At 33.1% G+C, this 25,002-nt stretch overlaps 1 protein-coding gene across 10 annotated transcripts in view; it reads right to left on the bottom strand.

Moving 5' to 3' along the window:
- Zeb1 (zinc finger E-box binding homeobox 1) overlaps positions 1–25,002 on the bottom strand; it is a 159,165-nt gene that overhangs the window by 27,589 nt on the left and 106,574 nt on the right. For 6 of the 10 annotated variants that reach the window (XM_069998262.1, XM_069998256.1, XM_069998258.1 and 3 more), the window contains 2 exons: positions 19,466–19,666; positions 746–907 (listed from right to left, as the gene is read on the bottom strand). Coding sequence is in view for 4 of the 10 variants with exons in the window: in XM_069998256.1 (XP_069854357.1) it covers positions 746–907; positions 19,466–19,666 (363 nt within the window). In the remaining 6 variants the exon portion in view is untranslated. Of the gene's footprint in view, positions 1–745; positions 908–8,281; positions 8,342–19,465; positions 19,667–25,002 lie in introns of all 10 variants that reach the window. The other 4 variants (XM_069998252.1, XM_069998257.1, XM_069998254.1 and 1 more) reach the window with 1 other exon arrangement.

Below are 25,002 nucleotides of genomic sequence, written 5' to 3'. Positions count from 1 at the left end.
GTATGGTGACCCTATTTGCTTTTGAGACAGTCTTGCTAACTTTTGCCCGGGCTACCATCTAACCACAATCCTCCTGTGTCCACCTCCCCAGTAGCTTGGATTGAAGGGCCGGGCCACCATCTCTAGTTTCAGATTTAGAAAAATATTAATATTTTACTAATTCTTGAACATTTTTAAGTATCTTCCTACTCTTGCTACAGTTATTGCATGAAACTTCTTGTTTCTAATCTCAGTTCTTGAAAGAGCAGAAGGATAGCTTATTTCTTTTCAGGAGTACTTAACACCTTTTTTATTGAACTTTGACCATTCTTTGTAAACTGAGGGTTCATATCAGAACAGACTAAAGCAGATACAGAAAAAAGTGTTAGCGCTAATTTAGTATATTTTGAACCAGACCACCATGTTTTGCTTGCTAAAAATAATGAATCAAAGGGCCAAATTAGTTTTTCTTTCTACTGCCTTCTTCTATTTGAATAAATGAAAACTGATGTCTAGATACTACTGTTCTAGGCATTTTACATGCAATCGTGTTTACACTACATACATGAGCAGCCAATTTAATATAATGCCATTATTGTGGACAATGTCCCATTAATTGCTAAGACTACTCTCTCTCTACAGGTACCCACAATAAATTTTAGTTCATAAAAGTATTTCCTTTCATACACTAGATTCTCATAGTAGAGTAATAGAAACAGTAATCCTTTAAAGTGAGAAAGAGAAACGAGTTTTCATCTCTATTTACCATTTTCATCATGACCACTGGCCTCTGGTGTTCCCTGCCGCTGGTCTTCTTCAGGTGCCTCAGGATAAATGACAGCAGTGTCTTGTTGTTGCAGAAACTCTTCAACATTAGGATCATGATTTTGCTCATTTTCTGCATCTGAGTCACATTCGTCATCTTTTACTAAAAGAAATGTATTTTTAAAATAAAAGGCAATTTTACTTCCAAGTTGTTACAAAGGTTTTTTTAAAAAAAATAAAAATTCTTTATCCTGAGAGTATATGACTTTTATTGTGTTCCAGTCCTAGAGTTTGAACTGAGGGCCTGAGCTTTGTAGCTTAAGGTCAGTGTGCTACTACTGCTTGAGCCAAAGCTCTATGTCTGGCTTTGGTGATTAATTAGAGATAAAAATCTCACAAACTTTCCTGCCCTATCTGTCTTTGAACCTTAAGCTTTAGATCTTAGCCTCCTGAATAGCTAAGATTACAGCCATTAGTGCCGGGCAGTGTATGATTGCTTTTGAAATTGTAGGAGATGCTTAGTAAGAACTATAAATGAATTACATTCTTTTTTTGCAATCTATTATAAAGTCTTCTCACGTTATACATAAGCTGTTACAGTGGCCTATCACTGCAGCCCAGTATTTGGAAGGAACAGGTCAGGGGATCTCAAGTTGAGGCCAGTCTGGTCTAGACGATGGGTTCTATGCTAGTACAGGCTACATAGACTCCATAATAATGTCATAATAATGTCCAAAAATCTCACCATATCCCCTTTTGAACTTTAGTCTAATTCTAGTCCATCTTAATAAACAAAACTCAGAGAAAGCAATATAGGTGATTGAATTATTTCTCACTTAAGGATAAAGCAATAAAGAAAAAAATTCTTAAAGGTTACCTATGCTCACAACTATCACAATACTTAAAATCATACAATGATTCTGAGTCCTTCCCATATAAAGTATTCTTTTGGCAAGCTGGCTTTTTACTAAATAGCTTTAATACTTATCTGCAGTTAGATTTGATTAGATTGATATATTTTGGGTTCATTAAAAGTGAATCAAATAAATAAAAATTGTTTTGCATCTCCTTTAGGATTCCTATATAAACAAAGCTATTATTTCTCTATTTCTGTCTCAATAAATGCTTGACCATGGGATTGTGGCAGAGACATGTTTTATTCTTTTTTCATGCTAAGAAAGTTTAAGGGAGTAGAATGAGTTCAGTTTGAGAAGCCAGCTCAGGGTGCTGCTTTGCTGGGCTACGGCTCTCCTCCATCTTCTGCACTGGCTCTGGAGGGGACTGGAGTAATGCTGGTGGTGACTGGTGGGTAAACAAAATTCCCAGGTACCTCATGGATGATGTTTTTATAGATGTAAGACTGAACTGTACATTCTAATTTTGTAAAAACAGCACTTGCTGGTGGACTGAAGTAGGGACAAATTAAAATGGCTGTGTATAAGTATCTTCCACCTGGCTTTTTCATCATCTTCAAGACTTTTAACTTCAGTCTTTTTACCCACGTCCCCACCCCAGAATCCTTTATTCTTACTTTTGTTTTTTACAAGAAAACACGAGAAAAGAGCAATTTCTGCTTTCCTCCATTATATTAATATGGTATTTTGTTTTGCAGTATAAAATGTCTAGCATGTCTAAGGGAAAAGTTCAAATCACTGCCTGGGCACACTCCTTATTGGTTAACTGAAGTAGCACAAAGCAACTATAGGTCTTCCAGTCTTTCCACAGAAATGACTTCTGTTAGGTATAAGCACGTCCACTGTAAAGGGGATGGTTCTTGAATCAATATATAATCATACAGTCAAAGAAGAGAAGAAAAATTTCCTTTGATGACTTCATATGTTACACCCTATTATTAAATAATAGCTCATTGTACTTCAGGAAACTGATGAAAGCAAATCAAAAAGCATTCCCAAATACTGTTCATTAGCTGGAAAAATAAGCATTTTTGAACAGTTAAAGAATTGTATCTTAGTGACATTGAACCCTTTAAACGCAACTTAAAATTTTCAATTTAAACTTGATAAAACTAATAAAATTCAAATTTTATGTATTTTCTCAAGTAATTTGACATACTAGTTAAAAACTATTTTTAAATAAAATTGTTATGAACCTGGGTATGGTAATACATGTATGTAATCTCAGCTACTTGGGAGGTGAGAGGCCAGAGTATTTTAAGTCACAAGCCATTCTAGCAAAGTTAATGAGATTGTATCTCAAAAACTCAAGAACAGAAGGCTGGCAGGGCAAAGCTGAAGTGGTAGAACAACTGCCTAGACAATATGAGGACCTGGGCTCAACCTCCAATGCCACCAAAACTGTTAGGATATTTTTTCAATTTATAATTACTTGTCTTATAAAAATGTTAATATTTTCTACATCCTTGTAACAAAAAACCACACCCACACATACTAGCTATTGGAACTAGGAGCTTTTAAATAGCATATACTTTTAAGATTCCAATCTGTATTTTCTACATGAATCTTTGTCAGTAACATGTATAAGCTTATCTGTACTTATTCTAATTTGGAGGAAAAGATTTTATAAATTATAAAAATTAGGTTAGATTTATGCCATCTTAATCCTGGCTCCACTATTGGGTATTATAAAACGTTTATACAGAAGCCTGTGTAATTATTGATAAATAATGGATTTTATGAGATGTATTTATGTAGATATATATTCTTATTTATTAATACTTTCTATATTCCTCATATATTTCCTTATTTGAATAAATTAAAACATTTCTTAGTATATTAATACAGTCATTTTAATTGGAATAATGAAGGTATAGTATTCTTTCTTACAAAAGTTAAAAAAAGATTTGACTGACTTGCATTTTAGTACTGTCTTTGCTAAGTCAGGTTAATAGGTAAAACTATCCAGAAATTGGATTAAATAAGGTACTCATTAATAGTGCATGTAATAAGACAGGTTCTTACAAATTTAAAAACATATTAACAAAAAGTACTGAAATAAAATTGTGACTAATTCTAATGCCTAAAAAACAAATTATTTGAATATTACATAGTTTTGAATTTTTGTTTTCAACAAAATTAAATAAGTACTTTACTGACAGGATACTAAAAACATTTTTTTTTCTGAAAACATTTTTATTGACCAACAAACACAACTCTTGACATATAAGTCTAAAGGTGTAAAAGGAATTAAATAGCTCAGTTATATCAATTTTTTATAATTTCCTTTTTTTTTTTTTTTTTTTTTGCTGGTCATGGGGCCTGAACTCGGCACCTGGGCCATGTCCCTCAGCTCTTCTGTTCAAGGCTAGCGCTCTACCACTTAAGCCACTTCGGGCTTTTTCTGCTTATGTGGTGCTGAGGAATTGAACCAAGGGCCTTATGCATGCAAGGCAAGCACTCTACCACTGAGCCACCTTCCCAACCCTAATTTTCTTTCATTATTTGAGAATTAGGGTTATCTCAGTGCTAACCAAAACAAAACAACAACAAAACCCAAAACAGCATTAATATCAAACACTTTTTTGTTCGTTTTCTTTCCTTTCCTTCCTCCTTCCTTCCTTCTTATTTCTTTCTTCCTTTCTTTCCTTTCTCTTCCCTCCCTCCCTCTTTCCCTCCCTCCCTCCCTCCCTTTTTTTTTTTTTTTTTTTTTGTTGGTCATGGGGCTTGAACTCTGGGCCTGAGTCCTATCCCTGAGCTCTTCAGCTCAAGGCTAGTACTACCACTTGAGCCGCTTCTGGTTTTCTGGGGTTTGTTGGGAGATAAGAGTCCTAGGCTGGCTTTGAACTGCAATCCTCAGATCTCAGTCTCCTGAGCAGCTAGGATTACAGGTGTGAGACACTGGCTCCCAGCTTAAACACTTTTTCTTTCACAAATATGTAACATTAAGCCAGGTGAAGTGGTATATGCTAAGGCAAGAGGATCTTGAATTTAAGGCCAGCATAAAAAGTAATATTAAGCTGTTACATGAAGAAACTAAAATATCTTATCTTCAATAACATTGTTCTTTAACAATTATTTATTAAAATGTGTGATACATTTATGTGTGGTCAGTTTCAACTACTAATGTGATTAGACATTATATAATTTTAAATCAGTACTCGTGATCCCTAAAAACTAGAGAAAAATTTTAATTTCAACTTACATACATATTTTTTTAAATAACAGCTGATCAAAAATATCTTCAAACAGAAAAAATATATTATGTTAGCATAAAATTTTACAGGCCATTAGATACAGTTGCTTAACCAGGTTACCCTAGCTACTTGGTAGGAGATTGGGATATTGTGGTTCAAGGCAAGCCTGGGCATAAAGATTCAGGAAACTCCATCTCAATCAACGGTTGGGCACAGTGGTGTGTACCTGCTATCCCAGCACAAGGGGAAGCAAATGGGTGGGTGCAATGTCTTCTGCATTATTGGAGCTACAGTGAGAGCACAATGGTTGGGTGTAGGTATGTGCCTGTCATCCTAGCGACAGGGGAAGCATGATGACTAGGTGCAGTGGTATGTGCTTGTTATTCCCACAGGCTTGAGGAAGCACAAATAGGAAAATCACAGTTCAGGTTAGGTAGAGTGAAGAGTGAGACTCTATCTTGAAAATAATGCAAAAAGGGGTTGGAGGTGTAGGGTGAAGTGGTTAGAGGGCCTGACCTAGCAAGAGAGGCCCTCAGTTCAATTCCCAATACTGCCAACAAAATACATACACACACACACACACACATACATACATACATACATATATACATACATAAAATAAAAGACTATATTGCATATAGAGGGCAAATATAAGGCAAACATTATAACATTTCTGACTCATAAGAAGTTTACTGATCTTTTACAAAACTGAATGGTAGTAGGTATTAAACTGCTGTATTACAAATAATAGTGGTGTCAATTCTTAATATGCTACAAATTGTTTCCATTTACTACAAAATGCATAAAAATTATGTACATTAATATGTTTGCAAGGCAATATTTAATTATTTTACATGCTATCAAGTTTAGATAACTTAGTAACTCTAAGGGTTGTTGTGAGGATTAAATTAATTTAATGCGTTCACTAACATTGCATCTGGCATGTAGTAAATGCTACACAATAGTTTTCATACATGCATTTCTGCAAGGGGAGTATCATTATTTCACAAAATTCTCCTTGATAAAAATTATAGAAATCTTCTCATATTTTTCCTTAGCTCATGTAGAAAAAAAATACATTACAATTAGAGCAGACGATTTAGGTATCTGATACTTAAAATTCTAGGTCCTTTCTACTAAACTACACTATGTTCATTAACTCACATTTACCAAGCCTATTATCAAGCTGAAACCAGAAGCCTTATTATATATAAAATTTAAAAACAATTTAAAAATAACATAAAAATATGTAAAGTTTGGGAGGTACACATCATGAACATTGGAAAGCAAATTTCATGGACTTACGAATGAAAATCTTACATATTTAAGTCTTAGACTGGGTAAACACATGGAGATACATAATGATAATTTAGTTTTTTGTATTTTTATAGAGATAATTTAGTTTTAAGAACAAAACTCCAGAGTTCTGTTAAAGAACAGAATATAGAATATTAAGAGTGTAAATATATAAAGAAAAATTAAAAATTTTTATTTACCTCTTTTTTCTCATAGAGAATAAAGTATCCTAGGCTTCTTCCTTTATTCTCAATTTTTAAAACTTTTTAAAACTGCTGGGTGCTTGTGGCTCACTTCTGTAGTCCTAGCTACTCAAGAGGCTGAGATCTAAGGATGGCAATTTGAGGCTAGTCAATTGCACAGCAAAAAAGCCAAAAGTGGAGATGTGGCTCAAATGGTAGAGCGCTAGCCTTGAGAAAAAAAAAAAAAAGGTTCAGGAAAGCACCCAGGCCCTGACTTCAGGCCCCAGAACTAGAAAAACAAAGCTTGTAAATCTACTAACTACACAAACAAAAGGGATTCTCAGAAGGAACAAAGGATGTTTGTAGGGCAAAATATAGTTTTAAGCTTAATAGCTAAAACGTGTTAAAAGTTTAACTTCCAATCTTTTTACCTACATATTTTGGAGCTTTATTAAATGGTTGCTTGTTCCATGCTCTAGGAGTAATGCAGCAGGGGTTATCTTCTCGTAGTGGGGTAGGCCCTACATTTTAGCAGAAACTTTAGTTAATATAAATGGCTACTCTGCTTTCTAGACAGATTTATTGAGGGAATTTATGTATTAGCAAATATATTTTTATAGAGAAGTGAAAACTGTGAGCTTAATACTATAAACTTGGAACTCTGGGTGTCTTTTTATATAGTATTTTGCCTAAAAGGACAAATGTCTTCATAACTGATGATATAGTATTTATGTCATCAAAGTTTAACATTATGTAAAAGAGTAATAAGCACCATTCATTTGTGTTTACTAACATTACTTTTGTTCTAATAACAAATATCCAGTTTAAATATTTATGGCATTGTGTTACTAAAAACCCCTTATCCTATATAATGAATATTTGATAATTATTACAGTTGAATACATTATTCGTGTTAGTCACACATGTTCAAGATAAAGGAAGAATATAAAGTTTAGGTTGTAGATGCCATAGATAATCAGATACTCTATTATTCGTTCATCATTCTGGAATTTACCTTTATTCAATAGCTTTTGTTATAGATGAAAATTGTTCTGACATTAACCATGAACCACACACACAGTGGAAGATAGTTATAAGAGACTAGAGAATATCTCTAAAATGTATTTCAAAAGAAAAGAATCCCTATTAAGCCATAAAAGAGAAAGAATAAAAATTAAGTAGAACTATATGATAGAAATAATCTGTAGTGAATAAAATACTATATTTTCACAAGTATAGTAATTTAAAGAAATGTTTTTAATAATTTGGAATTCATTTTTCAAATTTACATTCTAGTATATAGACTTGGTTTACATTTTTTATTTTACTCTTTTGCTTCTTAAATCTGATCTCAATCAATTACAGAGGAATAACCTAAAGTTTCAGGTAGTATGCACTTTTAGTCACTTGGAAACAAATTTTCTTCCTTACTATAATTTGAATTCATTTGGGCCCTTTCATTCATTGAAACTACAAGACAAAAAGTGATTCTTATTTGTTGTAACATGTTCACTCAACCTATCAGTATTCATGATTCTCCTCTGATTTATAGATAACTCATATTTTCTCTCTTCTGCTTTCTGTTTGGTGGGTAATTCAAAGCAGATTACATTAACTAATAGTGAAACTAAAATTAGTTATTAGAACTGCATTTTTATGATGTTGGTAAAAAAGATATGTTTAAATTTTCAATGACTTATTTTTAGGCTATCTGTAAATTATACTTATTCTATTGTTGAATAGAAAAAAATGTTAAGTAATTCTGTTGTCCATTTAAATATCAAACTGTTAGGTTTTTTAAAATATAGTAACTCATAGGCCTAAAGGCTTAAACATTTAAGGAGGTATGATAAATAAGAGACAGACTAAACTTAGGGTTTACTAATGGAAATAGCCAGTGTCCAAAATGGCCTCCTTTAAAGGTTGTGGAAGAAAATGGCAAGAGTACCTGTGCATCCTGCGTCACCTGCCTGAGCTTCAGGCCCCAGGATTCCTTGCCCTTCCTTTCCTGGTGAAATGGAAGAACAGGGATTAAATAGATACATGTCACACAAACATTTTAATTTCTAGAAACGTGAGAAGGAAACTCTTAGGTAAGATTTTTATACATATGGTAATGTACCCTTGAAAAGGAAAGTCTTATAAAGATGTTTTATCAAAATTACAGACATTGTAAAGAGACAAAAATCAGTACAGATTTAGATATAAATCTGTAATTATACATATTTTAGAATTATAGGTTGAATATCCTTTATCTGAATTGCTTGGGACCAGATATATTTGGGATTTCAGACTTTTTTTTAGATTTTGGACTACTAGCCTGTATATATTATAGGACAGATTCAAGTCTAGATAGGAAATTTATTAATGTTACATATACTTATAAACATAGCCTGAAGACAATTTGATACAATAGTTTTAGAGTCCCTAAGTTAACATGTAACCTGTAACATGTAAGCCAAGTATGTAATTTTCTACTAGTTGTGTCTTGTATAACTCAACAAGTTTCAAATTTTGGATATACAGATTTTCAACCTATATAAGCATACTGGATATTGATAATATGTTAAGAGAAGGACCCTACTTCATAGAAGTAGGATCTCTTTTTCTACATATGACTATAAAACACAAATTTCCATGTTCTAGCACTATGCTATGCATGGTAGAAACTTAATAACAATCTTTCTTATAAGTTAATGGAGCAAAACATAACTTGAGGCTTGAAGAAACTAAATAACCTTCCCATAGATACACAGCTATTAGGTGTGGAAAGTGGATCAGAATGACTCCCAAGTCCACTTTTTACTACACCCTTCATTTTCTAACTCCAGGAGTAGAAAATAAGAAAAACTAACCAAATATCATTGTGCCCAAAGCAAACCCTCAAAGCATTACAATATCTACTCCATCCATTATTTAACTATTGATATACATTTCTGGGGTTTGAATTCAGGGCTTTGTGCTTGCTGGGTAGGTGCTCTACTATTTGGAACATGTCCACCTGCTTTAGTTATTTTTTCAGATAGGATCTTACAGTTTCACGTATGGCTGGCTTCAGATTGGAGTTCTCCTACCTATATCTATTTTATAGCTGGTGTTAAAAAAATATACCACCACTCCTCCCGGCTTATGTGTTGAGATGGAATCTCATTAACTTTTTGTTCTGGCTATCTTCCAACCACAATCTTCTTGGTCTTTGTCTCCCAAGTAGCTGCAATTACAGCCCGGAGCCACAACACTAGCCATTATGGAGGTACTAAAGGATATTTTTAGGTGTTTGTCATTTGCCATTGCCATCTAAGTCTGTAGTAGACTAATTATGCTGAATAGCTTCAAAATATACTATAAATAAATGCAGTTTTTTTGGCAAGCAATTACATTTATATCTTCACATACATTTCATCTATTATAATATTTTATTAAGAACATGTACATGCATAAAAACATGAAGGAGTTAAAACTTCATTTTTAATTATCAGGAGTACATGTGATAATTACGATCAGAGTATTTACAAAGTCATGCTAAAATATATTTTTTTACAACCCACTGAATATGTCAGTTTTTTAAATCCCACTGAATATGTCAGTTTTTTAAATCCCACTGAAAATATCAGTTAAAATCCAAAGTTAGATCTTTCATAAGTTTGATTGTTGAAATAAAGATTTTTACATGCTATTAAGCCATATATTTAAGTGCCTTGAATTATCAGTTTTTATTCAGAAGACTTTGTTTACTCATTAACTTTTACATAAAAACATAAAGATGTTCACTAAGTGAGAAATAGTTCAAATATGTGCACAACTTTTCAGATCAAAATTAAAACACTAAAGTAAATGATGAGAATTAACTTCTCTTATTTTCTTTTTTACTGTTATAGTTACATAAGTCAGGTTTTAAGGGGTTATATATACATAGGGGTTATAGTTACATAAGTGAGGTAATGAGTACATTTCTTTTGAACAGTGTCACCTCTTTCCTAATTTTGTTTTTTTCTCTTGACCCCCTCCCCCACAATTTGTATAGCTCATTTTCAATATAGTGTCTAGAGAGTATTATTGCTGTATTTGTTCACCTTTGTCTGAACATTTCTGTGTTCCCCTTTCCTTCCCCAATCAGATAAACATGCATATAAGACAAAGATATAGAAATCAAAAACAGTAACAAAAGAGAAAAAAACACCCCAAACCCATAAAAACTCTTTTCCAATTCTTAAAAGTTCATTTCAGTAAACAACTATATGATCATGTAACCACAGCTATTGAATCTTTGTGATCCTCAATGAGATTAACTTCTGAAGATTATCTTTCATACTTCCCATCAGGACAATGACAAAAATTCATGCAAAGTGTTTATAAAATGACAGCATAAACACACTGCTGGCAAAGTTTTGGATATCGCTAGTATTTTCCCTCTTCTTTCCCTTCTTCAAGGATTCTACTCAAGCCAAAATGAATAACATGCTAATTGAGAAATCATAGGATGGAAGTGCAGTTACTTATTATTGTATCTCTATGCCCTTTCATTTTCATTAAATGAAACTCAAGAGTTATTACTTGTTCAGATGGAGACCTGGGTCTCAGAGGTAAAAAAGACATTTTGAATATTGCTAATTCTTTAAATAATAGTTGTCGAAGCTAGCTTACGATCTGTCTGAAATTCATTTAAATGATTTCTTTCTCTCTGCTTGGCTTAAAATCTAGCTTCTTTGGTATTTAACGACTCCTCTTCCTCTGCTTCTTCTTCTTCTAGAATATACTCCTGGGTTATTACCCATAATGTAAAATCTGCCATCTTTCCTTCATGATTGGGATTGGAGTTTGGTTGAGGAGTGAAACTCTTGTCACTTACACAGCAGAACATGCCCTAATGTGGGCTTGTGGCATGAACACAATCCTCTCAACTGCAGAAGTACTGGCCAGGAACAAGCTCCTTCCTGCTCCTCGCAAGGACAAGCATGGAGGCATGCTTGTGGAGGACGTTCTATGCCTTTTACCCTTTAATTTGCCCTTATGTGTTCTCATCTTACTTCTAGTTCAGGAATTATAAGACGGTAGGTAATCAAATCTACTTTTATTTCCATAAGAAAGTACGTCAATATCTTATAACTGATTATCTTAAATGTAGTTTACAAGAAACATAAGATATTCTGAGGTTTGTTTTAATCTAAATTCCAAAGCAAATATATAAATGAGAAAAATTCCTGAATAAGAGGGCTATGTTTTTTCAAATAATGACAAAATGTAGCCTGAAAAATAATTTACTGTTACACAGCTATTAAAAAGAACAATCTATTGATGCATGCTGGAGTTCATAGATTGAAAAAGACAATCTGAGATTACACTGTGTGTGAGTTCATTTAATTACATTCTTGATATCAAGAAATTATAAAAATGGAGAAAAGATTAATGATTGCCAAGGATTATCAATTATCAATGATTACAATTCTAATTTTGGAAAGTGTTAATAGTGGGAGAAACTGGTAAAGAGTTCACAAGATCTCTCTGTTTTACTTGTGAATTGGTAACTCCATGACTTGTCTCTATAATTACAATCCATCACTAATTATATAAAAATTCTATTAAAATAAGTTTAAAGGGAAATAGCAGACATTTAGATAAAAGAAATGGAGCTTACTTATTTTGGTAATAAGATAAAATCCCTAGTTAAGAACAAAGATAGCAAATGCAATTCATTTTAATTAAGAATCCAGAAGATTTATTATCAATTGCAGGAAAGAACCATTCAAAGGACTGGACTAATTATTATTATATCCTAAATTTTAAACGTTCCATTTGTTACATCTGTCAGCCAAAAATCCTGGTTTCAACTTCTCCTCAGTTTGGTTATTGGAAACAGACAGTTTATAATATCCACAAAGACATGTTAAGGTAGGTAAAGATAAAAGAATATACCTGAGATAAGATCAGGTAAGATGGATAAAGCACAAATCACCAAGTTGACCCACAGAAGTCATGTTGCTATATACTAGCAATGAAAAGCTGTAAAGTACCTCCAGCCAGTCAAAATAGTCCTTCCTCCAAAAAAGAAACCTATATATGTTAAATTGAAACCTTTTTGTACAGCTATATAAAGACAATAAAAAAGAAAAGGGAAAAGAATTCCCATTTCTATTGTCACAGAAATATAAAAAGAAATATATATGTGTAAATGTCACAAAGTATGTGAACAATTTATATTCTGAAATTATTAGATACTGATTATTAGAAATCAAAAACCTACATAAACACGGGGACAAACCAGGTTTATGAATTTCAAGAGTCTTCAACATAAAAAAGTGAGTTCCCCAAGCTGATCTACAGATTTAATACAATTCAAGTCAAAATTCCAGAATGATTATATTTAATTTAGATAAGGCTATTATTCTCAAATTTACAAGGAAAGGCAAAGAAATAATCATCAAAACAATTTTGGAAAAATTAAGCTAGAGAAATCACATTTCCAGATTTCAGGATTTTCTCTAAAGCTACAGTAATAAACTCAGAGAGGACGCAGAAAACATTAATAGATATGTCACTAAAGAGAATATATAGATGTCAAGTAAATACATCAAATTACATTCAACCTCCCTAGGCACTAAGGAAATGAAACTAAACACTGCAGCCATCCTGGAAATATCCAATGCTATTGCTTATTTTCTACAAATATTGTTCTAGATTCTGCTGTCCGGAGCCCATTTACATTGGGTTTTGTGTTTTCAAATATTCCTCCCATACTTTATCATTTCATTTCACTCATTCACTTATTTATCTATCCACACACAATGTTTAACACTCATCCTGTATTTTTTCACATCTAGCTCCAGAATGATTTCTGAGTAATCTTGGTGCCTTTTATTGGTATTTAAAATATCCCAAATCTGGGCACTAGGCTACTAGTTTCTAGTCAGTGCCAATGCTCCATGTTTTCTCAGAATATACAACTAGAAAATATATGCAGAGTAAGTATGTATAGTAATGCATGTCTCATCTGTTTTCATGTATGCATTTTAAAATACATTAATAAGTATGAATTCATATTGCTACTCCCAACTTCAACAAAATGCCATAGTTTTTCCTTTGTCCTTTTTTCACATTATAAACTGCTGAGAGACTTGGGTCACATTATCCTTCATTAAGGATCTATGTCGCTATTATTTTCTAAGGGTATATTTGGTTATGTTTAATTTCGGTATACAAAAGAAGTTTCAGAAGAACTTAAATTTCTTTCTTTCTTTCTTTTTGGATCCAATCGTGGGGCCTGAACTCTGGGCCTGGGCACTGTCCCTCAGCTCTTCAGCTCAAGGCTAGCGCTCTACCACTTGAGCCACAGCGCCACTTCTGGCTCTTTTCTTTTTGTTTATGTGGTACTGAGGAATTGAACCCAGGGCCTCATGCATACAAGGCAAGCACTCTACCACTGAGCCACCTTCCCAGACCCTTAAATTTCTATAATTTGGAATGTCTTTACTAAGTAGAGGGAAAATAAGAATGAATAAGGTAACAGGCACTTGAGGAGGGCTAATATTTCTGTGTGTATCTTTTTGTTTACCTATATAACCATGACAGTATTCATATTCACAACATGAAGAAAAATGAAATACAAATAGTAATAAATGTATATATTATGAGTAAGGTATGCAAAAAGAAATACTCTGTGTAACAATATTTTGTCTATATACTTTAATAGCCAAAGAAAGTACAATATAAATCTGAGGTTCAGCCTTGTGGGGAGCTCAGATTTCTTCATTAATGTCACCTTCAAAAACTGAAATATTCAGAAGTATGTCAACATTAGTGCTGCACATGAATACAAATGGAACTTTTATAATTGGAGCTGAAAAATAACCCGGGGTTATCAAGTCCTGTCTTTTCATTTTACAGATGGAAAAGGGGATTTGAAGACAGTAATTCAGTGAACTAAAAAAATGTGCTAATTTTTTTTTCCTGTGTCACATACCACGTATGTCTGGGAAAAATTCTGAAGAGTAAGTTAAACTATATCTTTCAGAATAAGTAGAACCTGGCCAACAATTTGTATATTCTTTGCATTCTTCTCATCACTTGTGCCCAAGAAATCTTTACTATTATGGACAGTAAGATCAGTCTTAAATATTTGTCTTGGGATAAATAAGTTTTCACCACATTGGTATTTTAGTGAACATTTCTACAGACTTAATTTGTCACCATTGGGATTTTTTTTGTTTTTTTTTTTTGGGGGGGGTCGGGTCATGGGGCCTGAACTCTGGGCCTGGGCGCTGTCCCTCAGCTCTTCAGCTCAAGGCTAGCACTCTACCACTTGAGCCACAGCGCCACTTCTGGCTTTTTTCTTTTTGCTTATGTGGTGCTGAGGAATCAAACCCAGGGCCTCATGCATGCAAGGCGAGCACTCTACCACTGAGCCACCTTCCCAGCCCCAGCCCCACTGGGATTTTTAAAAACTCAACAATATCAAAACATTTAGAAACAGCTAACATGTTAAACATTTCAAATAATCAGGTGACTTATATATATATGACCTTATATTGAAGGTTTGAGGAACTCTTATTAAAACAAGTGTCTCGAAAGCTCAAGGTGTAAATATTTAAAATAGTTAAACTGACATGGCACAAGTTGGGGCTGAACCACAATCTCTTTTTTTTTTGTGTGGATGACAGTCCTGGGGCTTGAACTCAGGGCCTGGGCACTGTCCCTGAGCTTTCTTGCTGAAGGCTAGTAGTGCTCTATCACTTAAGCTATACCTCCGCTTCCAGCTTTTTTTGGGGGGCGGTTTCCTGTCCTGGCTAGCTATGAACCGCAATACTCAGATATCAGCCTCCTTAATAGCTAGGATTACATTTGGGAGCCACTGGCTCCCAAATAAGCCACAACATCTAATAAAATTAATATAAATATGTGGGAACATTGACAAATCATACTCCATTTTCCACAAAGCAAATCAAAAGTTGGTATTATTTTAAGTTAATAATACTTCATTACTCCAGAAATGCTATTTGTCTTTGGTAAAGAACATGTCCTAATTTGCTATTTACAAAAATAATGTTCCTTCTATGTAATCCTTTTAAGAAATTTGTAATTTGAGATTTTAGTAAGATACGAACAGCTTTTCCAGGGTACTTATTATATACTTAACATGATAGTAGTATGTGATGTTTTCCAATGTAATCTAAACCCTTGATTTATATTATGTTACTGATGTGTGAACATTGTTTCATGTGCTTGTATCTACTGCAGAACATCACTGACCACTCTATTCTTCTTTTGCTTATAGATTTTTTTCTCTGCACTACACTAGAGTGCTAGCATCTTGACAAGACTTCAGGGCTCACATCGTAAAGCTAGTTTTGTGTGTAATTGCAAAAATTAATGCTCTCAGAGAACAAGTACTGTAAGCTAATATTTGGTCATTTGTTCACATAACTCTCTCTCCTATTTACTCCTCTTGAGATTTGTTGTGTTTCTTGAGTTTGTAATTTTGTATGTAATTCATTAATTCTGAAAAAAATCAATCATTATTTCTTCAGATATTATGGCATCCCCATTCCTTATTTAGAATTAGGACATATACCTTATTTCCATTTCTCTTAACCTGGTTTTCATATTTTTTATTCTTTTAAAATTTATTTATTTTATGGTAATGATGCTATACAGAGGGGTTACAGTTACATGAGTAAGGTAATGAGTACATTTCTTGTCAAACATTGTTACCCCCTCCTTTGTTTTTCTCCCACTATCCCTTCCCTTCCTTACTCTTCCCCTTCTTGAAGTTGTGAAGTTCATTTCCAACATAGTGTCTTGTGAATAGTTGTTCAGTGGGTCATCCTTTCACCTTCTTTCAGCATTTTGTTATTCCTTTCCCTTTCCCAAGTCAGATAATGTATATAAAAGACGCAGGGTAGCAGAATAAAAGACAGTGATTACCAGGGATAAACCAATGGAAAAAGGAAAATGAAATAAAATAATAAGAAGGAACTAGATACAATACATTGGTAATAACAAGGTCAACATAAGTTCCACTTTGGGTAATTTTTTTTTACCTTCTAGTTCACTGTTTAGTATTTATCGAAATTTGAATTCCTATTATTCCATATTTTCATTTTTAAGAATTATATTAGGTGCTTTTTCTTGATTATAGTTTATTCTATCATGGCAGCTAATTTCAACTTTTTTTTTTAAACATGACAAGCTTTTTAAAAAAATCATAATCACATAATTTTAGTAGCTAAAAGTTGTTTTTGGTTTTTTTTTTTGCCGGTTGTAGGGCCTGAACTCTGGGCCTGGGCACTGCCCCCAGCTCTTCAGTTGTAGACCAGTGCTCTACCACTTGAGCCTCAGCCCCACTTCCGGCTTTTTCTGCTTATGTGGTGCTGAGGAATTGAACCCACGGCCTCATGCAAGCACTCTACAACTGAGCCACCTTCCCAGCGGCATAGCTAAAAGTTTTTATGGCAGAATTTCTGCTTCTTTTTTTACATTCTACTTGCTAAATTATTTTATTAAAATGATTTTGTTTAGTTCTTATTAGTGCCTGTGGTTGTGTGTAGCAGTTTTACTTTAAACTCAAATACAACTTGAGTTTGTCAGGTATGTAGAATGTGGATTGGGGGACGAAGACAGCTTGTGGTTGTTACTGCTCAGAGAGATAATCTTCCAGTTTCCCATTATGTAGCTGAAACAACTTTGCTCGCTGCCTTTGGAAGATGAAAGGACAGCAGAGGGTTTGCTTTAGTTCATTCTTATAGTCAAGATGGAATTCATACTACAGGAAAGATCTACTATTAAATGCTTTGGTGATTCTAGGCTTTGCTTTCTGTCAGAGACCTGAAAAACACATTATCTATAATCCTCATTAACCAAATCTTTGGAAGCAAATAGTCTTCTATGGATTTCTCTACTTGTTAGGGTTTGACATTTTAATGCTTTGTTATCTACTTGTCTCTTTTAAACTGTGATAAAAATTTTAAGTTAAATTTAGCATATTAGTTGTTTACAATGGGAGATCAGGTGCAAATAATGTATCCCAACCTATTTTCAAAAACAGAACCTCTTCATTGATTTTTAATCTTTCTCCTTTCATGCGAGTCAATTTCTTTATCATTGCTTACTTACCTTTTAAGACTTAGGAATAATCACATGAATTTATCAATTTGGGCCACAGATAAGAAATATAGGAAGGATTCCTTTTTGTGCTGAATATTAACACTTAACAGGTTAACAGCTCCAGCATTAGCTAGCTCTCATAATAAATAAGCAAATTCTCTAGGTTTTACTTTTTAGAAACCTAGGAGTCATGCCAATGTCCCTCTGTTACCATCTCATAGAATTAACTGATTCTTACGTAGTCTACCTTCTGTATTTACACACACACACACACACACACACACACACACACACACACACACACACACACACACACAGTTCAATTTTCATCCCAAGAGAAACGGCTTTGGTTCAAAACTCTAAGCACTGTTCAAATTATTGCAGCATCTTCATTGAAGACTTCTAAAGTTTTTTTTTTTCTGTGTTGTTGCAGATTTATTATTGTTTCCTATCGGTCAAGCTCTCCTTGTAACTTCTAGGATGAAGTTCAAATTCCTTAACTTAGTAAACAAAGTACTTCATACACTTTCCCTTGTTTACTTCTTTAATTACGTTTTCTATGACTATTGTTTTGACCCCTCCTAGTTTGAAGTATGGTGCTCCAGTAACTTCTATCAGCTCTTATTCTCCTCTCCCTCCCCCTCCTTCTCTTTCTTTTGCTCAAAGCTAGCACTCTATCACCTGAGCCAGAGTGCTTTTTCTGTTTATGTGGTAATGAGGAGCTGAACCCAGAGCTTCACGCATGCTAGGTAGGCACTCTACCACTATGCCACCTTCCCAATCCCTATCAGTTCATGATGTATCAAGATCATCTCTGTTTACTCATAAATTCTTCTAAGGATTCTCTGAGTAATGTTCTCTCACAACTTTAAATTTGCATCTACACAAAACTGTATTTGTAACTTATTTATCTTTATTTTCCACTAAACTTTAAGTATTTAATAAGTCTTATTTAAGAAGAGCCTACTAAATGAACAAATGTACAGAATGGAAGGGGGTTGTTTACATTTTTCAAAAGTTGCTTATTAAACTCTAAGATCTAGAATATTATAGAAATCTTAACTTCTATCGTGCTTATTATTCAGACTTTTATCTAAATTTCCATTTATTATTATCTAGATTCTCTGACTTATATACTTTTATCTATCCCCAAGTTTTCTAACCTAAGTTTGATACCCTGTATAGATGTCTTCCTTGAATTTGACTCTTGCTGGAATAGCTTTATTGTGACCAACTTTGGATTTGACTTCTCATGTGCTTTTGCTGATGCCCTTGTTAGAAATATACAACTTCTGAAAACAAACTTTACAATGTGGGGGGGGGGAGGGGAAGGGAGGGAGGAGTTTGGAAGGTGGAAAGGGAAGTGATGGTGGGGGAAAATCAAAGGGGGTAACAATGCTCAATAGGATATTACCCTACTCACATAACTGAAACCCCTCTGTACAGTATCTTTATAATTAAAAAAAAAGAAATACACAACTTCTCTGGTTCATGGTATCTGTCCCCAACACACATTTTAAAAAACTACACTGGGGCTTGAATTTTAGCATGGTAGGCTAAAACATTTACGTGAGTGAAAGTGAAAATTCTTTAATAAAAAGTAAAAACACCACATCACTTAGAAGATTCTGATATTTAGAAAGGCTTACAAACACTAAAACACTTTCATGGTTTTCTGTGTCTGAGAGTATGGCACACTGAATTAATTTTTGCTAAGCCAAAATACTATTACTTTACTGTGCAGTTCACAATATGAAATTAAAGGTAGATTCAGTTATACTAACAACATATGGAAAATGTGAAGCTTGATTATGGTTAGAAAAACAATACAATTTAATATATTTTGGGCACTATATAGTCAAAGAAACTTTATTATTCTGCTTTATAATCTACTTTCTTATAAGAAAACAGGATACCAAATATTGATAAATATACATGTAAGTTTACTGTTAATTTCAAATCTTTCATCAAATTTATCTTCTCAGTTAATAAATTTTAAAGAATTACAAGACTAGAATGTAAAAATTAAACTTACCATCATCTTCCCAGCAATTCTTAGCACTCCCTTCTCGCTCACTGCTTCCTGGTAACACTGTCTGGTCTGTGGGCAGGTCATCTTCGGGCACCCCACCTTCACAATCACCTGCATCAGTAATACTTTCTTCTTCCACAATGTGGAGTTTGTCTTCATCATCTGAGTCTGAATTTGTTTCTACCACAGTATTATAATTTGTAACTGTAATACAAACAAGAAATAAATAATCAAACTACTATAAAATTAATTTTTGTATTTTAGTAAATAAAACTTACAAGTAACACTTAAGATTGTAGTACAATCTTAAGTTTTCTTTTAAATCATTAATATGTAATTAACTTATTTGGCAATACAAGTGTTATCACTTACTAGATAACCAAAATAACAGTAGCCATATTTATTCAACACTTACTATATGTAAAAATACTTTATAAACACTTGTTTAATTCTTATACCTTTAAAATACCCCTGAAAGTATAGTTCTACTACTATTGTGTATACCTGTATTTTACATGGATATGTACATCAAGGAAGAGAGATGGGGTAATTTATCCAAAATGATACAGTTAGGAGTCCCTGAAATCCAATGGGTTCCATCTTCTTACTCTGAAACTATTTTAAACATCTTCCCCAATAATATTAAACTTATTGTATACCATACTGCTTTGTACAACTGATGCTTCAAATACTTAAAGCATTACAGCTTAAGAAAAAAGATAAGCTTTCCTTGCAAGATGATCTATCATCAAAATCATAAGGATTAGCCCCATACATTAGATATAAATCCCACAATGACTTCAGAAAGAATCAACCAATTTAGTCAAAGTTCTAGGTTACACAGACTATATCCAGAAAAAATAATTCCAAAGTTTTCAAACAGGCAACTTTCCCATAATTTTAAAATTAATTTTAATGCAATTTAACATAGGCATCATAAGGATATAATGTAATTCATAAAACACATGAAAATAATTGAGGATATAAAATTTTATAATTTTATAATATTTTATATAATATTTTTATAATCTAGCATAAGAAATTCCTTAAGAATCCTCAGAATAATAATTCTAAAGAGATATCTCACTAAATGGCGTATGGTCATGGGAATGTTTCAATGATTTGATTAGTGATTCTTATTTGCTAATAAAGAAGCTTTGCTTTACTAGGTAATTAAGCACTAATTATTTCCAGTTATTCTTTGCCTTGCTTCCTTAAATTGTCAATTCTTGAAAGAAAATAATTGCCTAAATGATTGATATGCACATGTAACCTTTACTTTGATACATATACACCCTAAAACATGAAGAAAGCAATATAATTTCAAAGTGAGTATATATATATAAATATATATATATGTTATATATAAATGTGAGAAATAATGGAAACCTTTAAAATTTTGCTTTTATCTATCATAGGAAGGATCCTCCCCGCAAAAACAATGAAAGATTAGATGAGTTACTGCTGAGCACATATTAGGAATTCTTCAATGTCTTAAGTAGGGAAAAATGTCATTTTGCAGTATGAATGCACCTCTCTTCCCCAAAATAAATGGCTTTATCTCTTATTTGTGAAATAATATGCTTATTGTAAAATTTTCAGATAATTATCAAATATGAAAAATAAGTAAAAGCTTCCATAGTTTTTCTTCCTCAACTATTTTATCAAGTTAAAAAATAGCAAAACATATTGCTCAATGTACTAGGCAGGCATGATACTAATCATTATCACATCTCATACTATTTAATTGTAATACAAAGTTCACATTTTATATAAATCTTATATTGCACATAGATAAGTGTATATACTTAAAAACGCATATAGTATCACATTATACCTTTTCGCCACTTTGCTTTGGCCACTTTAAAATATATCTTGGAAATTTTTTTATCAGTTTATAAGAAATTTTCTTTACTCTGGAGGACGGATTGGACATCATTCCCTGTACAAATTTAATTTGACCAATCACCTATTCATAGAATTTAGTTTAGTTTTTAGTTTTTAGTAGTAGGCGTTAACAGTTATGTAATAAAACTATTTTCTGCAAATATGTCTATAGTCATCCTTTAAATACGTTGATTAGACAGATTGGTAGGAGTGGAATTGTTGCCTCAATGGGAAAACTTCTTCCATAGATATTGTTAAACTTTCCCCAATCATATTTTAAAATTTTTTTTTCAGACATTACCTGGGAAAATCTATTCAATATCTCCATATAATAAAGAAAAAAATTCCCTTTAATAAAGACTGAGATGGAAACATGGGGAAATTCCTTGTACTTCAAGCAAACAATGCCTAAGCAAAGTGAACTGTGTATGAGAATATGGAAAGTAATTTTCAAAAGCTGGTGCACAGCTGACTCCAGGGGTTTCCTTATAGGCCCTTAACAGATACTAAGATGCAAATGAGTGTATCATGTGTGTATGCACACAGACTTTGCATGAGGACTCATATTGGCAAATGATACACACTGCTATTAACTTTCATTTTTTATGTTAACCTTATTGGTAACCTACTAGATGGCATTTGAAGTTGGCATTTACATATCATAAACTTAAATAAAAATGTGGCTAGTTTTGACCAGAGGTGAATGCTCAACTCCAGTAAGCTCTGGATTCCATGTAGAAGTTAGGCTCACTGAAAAGTTCTCACTGTTGCCTGGATATGATGAGACTACATAAGTGCACACTTGAAATTCCTACTGTTTTATGATGGAAAGCACCAGTACTACTTTGGTTTCTTGAATTGGCCACAGCTTATATTTAATAAATTTACATCTAGAGTAATTTAAAGTTGAAAAATTTCCCTCAATTATATATATATATACACACATATATATGTGTATATGCTTGCATGCATATTATTTTCACTGGGGTTTTTTTAACCCTGCTTCAGGGTAATTGTCCGGATTGAGTCATTGTAGTTCAGAGTGATCTTAAAGACCATCTGTCACTTTCTAGAACTCTTGCAAAACACCTTCCGATGCCCTAGTATATGCTGCCACTGTAAAGTGGGGGGATAGCTAATCATGAAAAACACAGAGACCACCAACATTTTATAGTTAGCTTGTGAATGTTCTCAGAGCATGTTTTGACATATGGCACAAAAGGGGCAAGATTTTTTAAATGCAATAGATTTATTTACTAAAAGTAAGAAGACCAATAATTATTTTACTGTCTTTTGCTTTAGAGAAAAGTAAAAATTGTTCATATTGATTATTGTAACTGAGACAACAAGCAGCTTCTCTGTGCTTCTGGATCAATCCTTTTGCTTGTCTATCTTTGGAGTTGATTTTAAAAAGCATCACCAACAAAAGCATGGAGTAATGCAAGTCCTGGATGAATTCTGTAGCTAACAAACATGTCGGTTATCTCAATTTCTTATTTATCTATTTCCATACTCTATTTTATTTTTTTCTATGACTAAAATAGTTTGTCTGGAGAGCAGTAAATCCATTTTATGATTAATTGGTATAATATTCATATTTAAAGGGTATAGTAGTATAAGAATTCAACATATCTATTTAATGAATAAGAATATATGTATACAATGTGAAATGATTCCATCAGAACAATCAGTATTTCTATATTCTCACATCACTTCTGTATAGAATTTTCTGTGTTGAAAGCCTTTAATTCCTTTCATATAGATATTTTGAAGTATTGTTAGTACAGTTTCGCTACTGTGACACAGAACACTAGATTTACCCTCCCTTCAAAAAACTTTTGTACCTATTTTTCACTCCAACAGCAGTATAGTCTTAGCCAGCACAGGTAATCATTCTAATTCTGAACTTTAGTTAAAACAGTAAATATAAAAGCAAAGATAATTTAAGATAATATAAGACAATTAGAATCTTTCAAATCTTTAAATGTGAGTTACAATACATAGCATGACTTCAAATAGAATATGGAAACATTTTCTTGTTATCACCAGATATTACAATGACACTTTGATTTCTTTTTTTCTTTTTATTAAACATATTTTTTATTGTAAGGATACTGTACAGAGGGGTTACAGTTACATGAGCAAGGTAATGAGTCCATTTCTTATGGAGCAGTTACCCCCTCCTTTGTTTTTCCCCTATCATCCCTTTCTTCCCTACCTCCCCAACATAGTGTCTTGTAAATCTCATTGCTACAATGGGTCAACTTGTATCCTTATTTAAGCATCCCCCCCCCTTCCCGAATTAGAGAAGTGTATATATAAGATGCAGGGCACCAACATCAAATAATCAAATACAGTGAAAACAGGGGTTATACTGTGGGGGAGGAACATACAAAGAAATAAAAAAAATCACATGGTACATTATAGTTACCTTAGAAACAATAGCAAGAAAGAAAAAAACATATTTGTGTCCCTATCTTGGGGTTTATTTCGCTTATATGGTCATATGTACATAGCTTTTGGCCTTTTCTGCGTGTGTTTGTAATTCTTAAGAGAGTCTCTCATATATTTGTTTTCACATAGTAGGCCTGGAATTATTTGTCAAACTAGGGTCTTGCATCTTTTTCTCAATAAAGAACTGAAATGGTGTAATTCCTTAGAAAGACCAAATCACAGTCCAACAAAATAGACACTAGGAAATGGGTATGTGAAAGCAGTGGGTGGGGATCAACAGGAGAAGGGTAAGCAAATGAAGAGAAGAGAACGGGGGAGAATGCAGTCATAAAATTCAATGCATATTCTACAAAATTAATAAAATCGAGGAAAGGGGTGGGGTTGGGAGAGGTGGGGGAGAATGATGAAAAGAGTGACATTGATCAAGGTACACTGTATTTATGAATCAATTTGTTGAATGGCAACTCCTTTGTACAATTACTTAAAAATAAATAATGAAAAAGAAACAAAGCATTGTATTACTGATAATCTAGGAAAACAAAACTGCACCCAACTAGACAAGGTAAATAAGCACACAGAAGGAAATTCACTGGGTTATTGTAAAGCTCTGCATATAGCATTATTGTAAGAAAAGCAGCTTATGTTGTCTATAAGTACCACATTCAATACCAACTGTAAGTATATATATCTGATAACCTATATTTTACTGTATAACGCAGTGCATGTTATCATAATACATATATTTAATGTAATGAATCAGTAATAAAACAATATATACATCTCTTAAGTCCTTGAAAACAGGCATCAGAATGGATTTAGAATGCTCCAAGAATTAATGAAAAAATATAATGGTATTAGGGACTGAATTCAGGGCTTCCAGTGCTTTGCCACTTGAGCCATGATGGTTAAGTCAGTCCTTCTTGAGTTTTAGTTTGTTTCTCAGGGAGGGTATTATACTAGTGCTGCCTAGGCTGGTCTCAAGCTGCAATCTTCCTACCTTTGTCTGCAAAGCAGCAAGGATTAAAGACATGAATAACCAACTCTGGCTTTGTTTTCAAGTAGAGTTTTATTAACTTTTTGTCTAGCCTGGCTTAATTACACTGTGATCTTCCTAATTTCTGATCCTTAGTAGCAGGGATCACCGGTATATGTCACCATATTCAGCTCACACTAGGTTTTAGTAAATAATAATATTTCAG

Source organism: Dipodomys merriami, unplaced genomic scaffold (assembly GCF_024711535.1).
Source record: "Dipodomys merriami isolate MVZ:Mamm:240054 unplaced genomic scaffold, mDipMer1.0.p SCAF_51, whole genome shotgun sequence".
NCBI lineage: Eukaryota > Metazoa > Chordata > Mammalia > Rodentia > Heteromyidae > Dipodomys > Dipodomys merriami.
The sequence above is the reverse complement of the archived record's forward strand: the minus strand, read 5'-3'. Positions and strand labels throughout refer to the sequence as shown.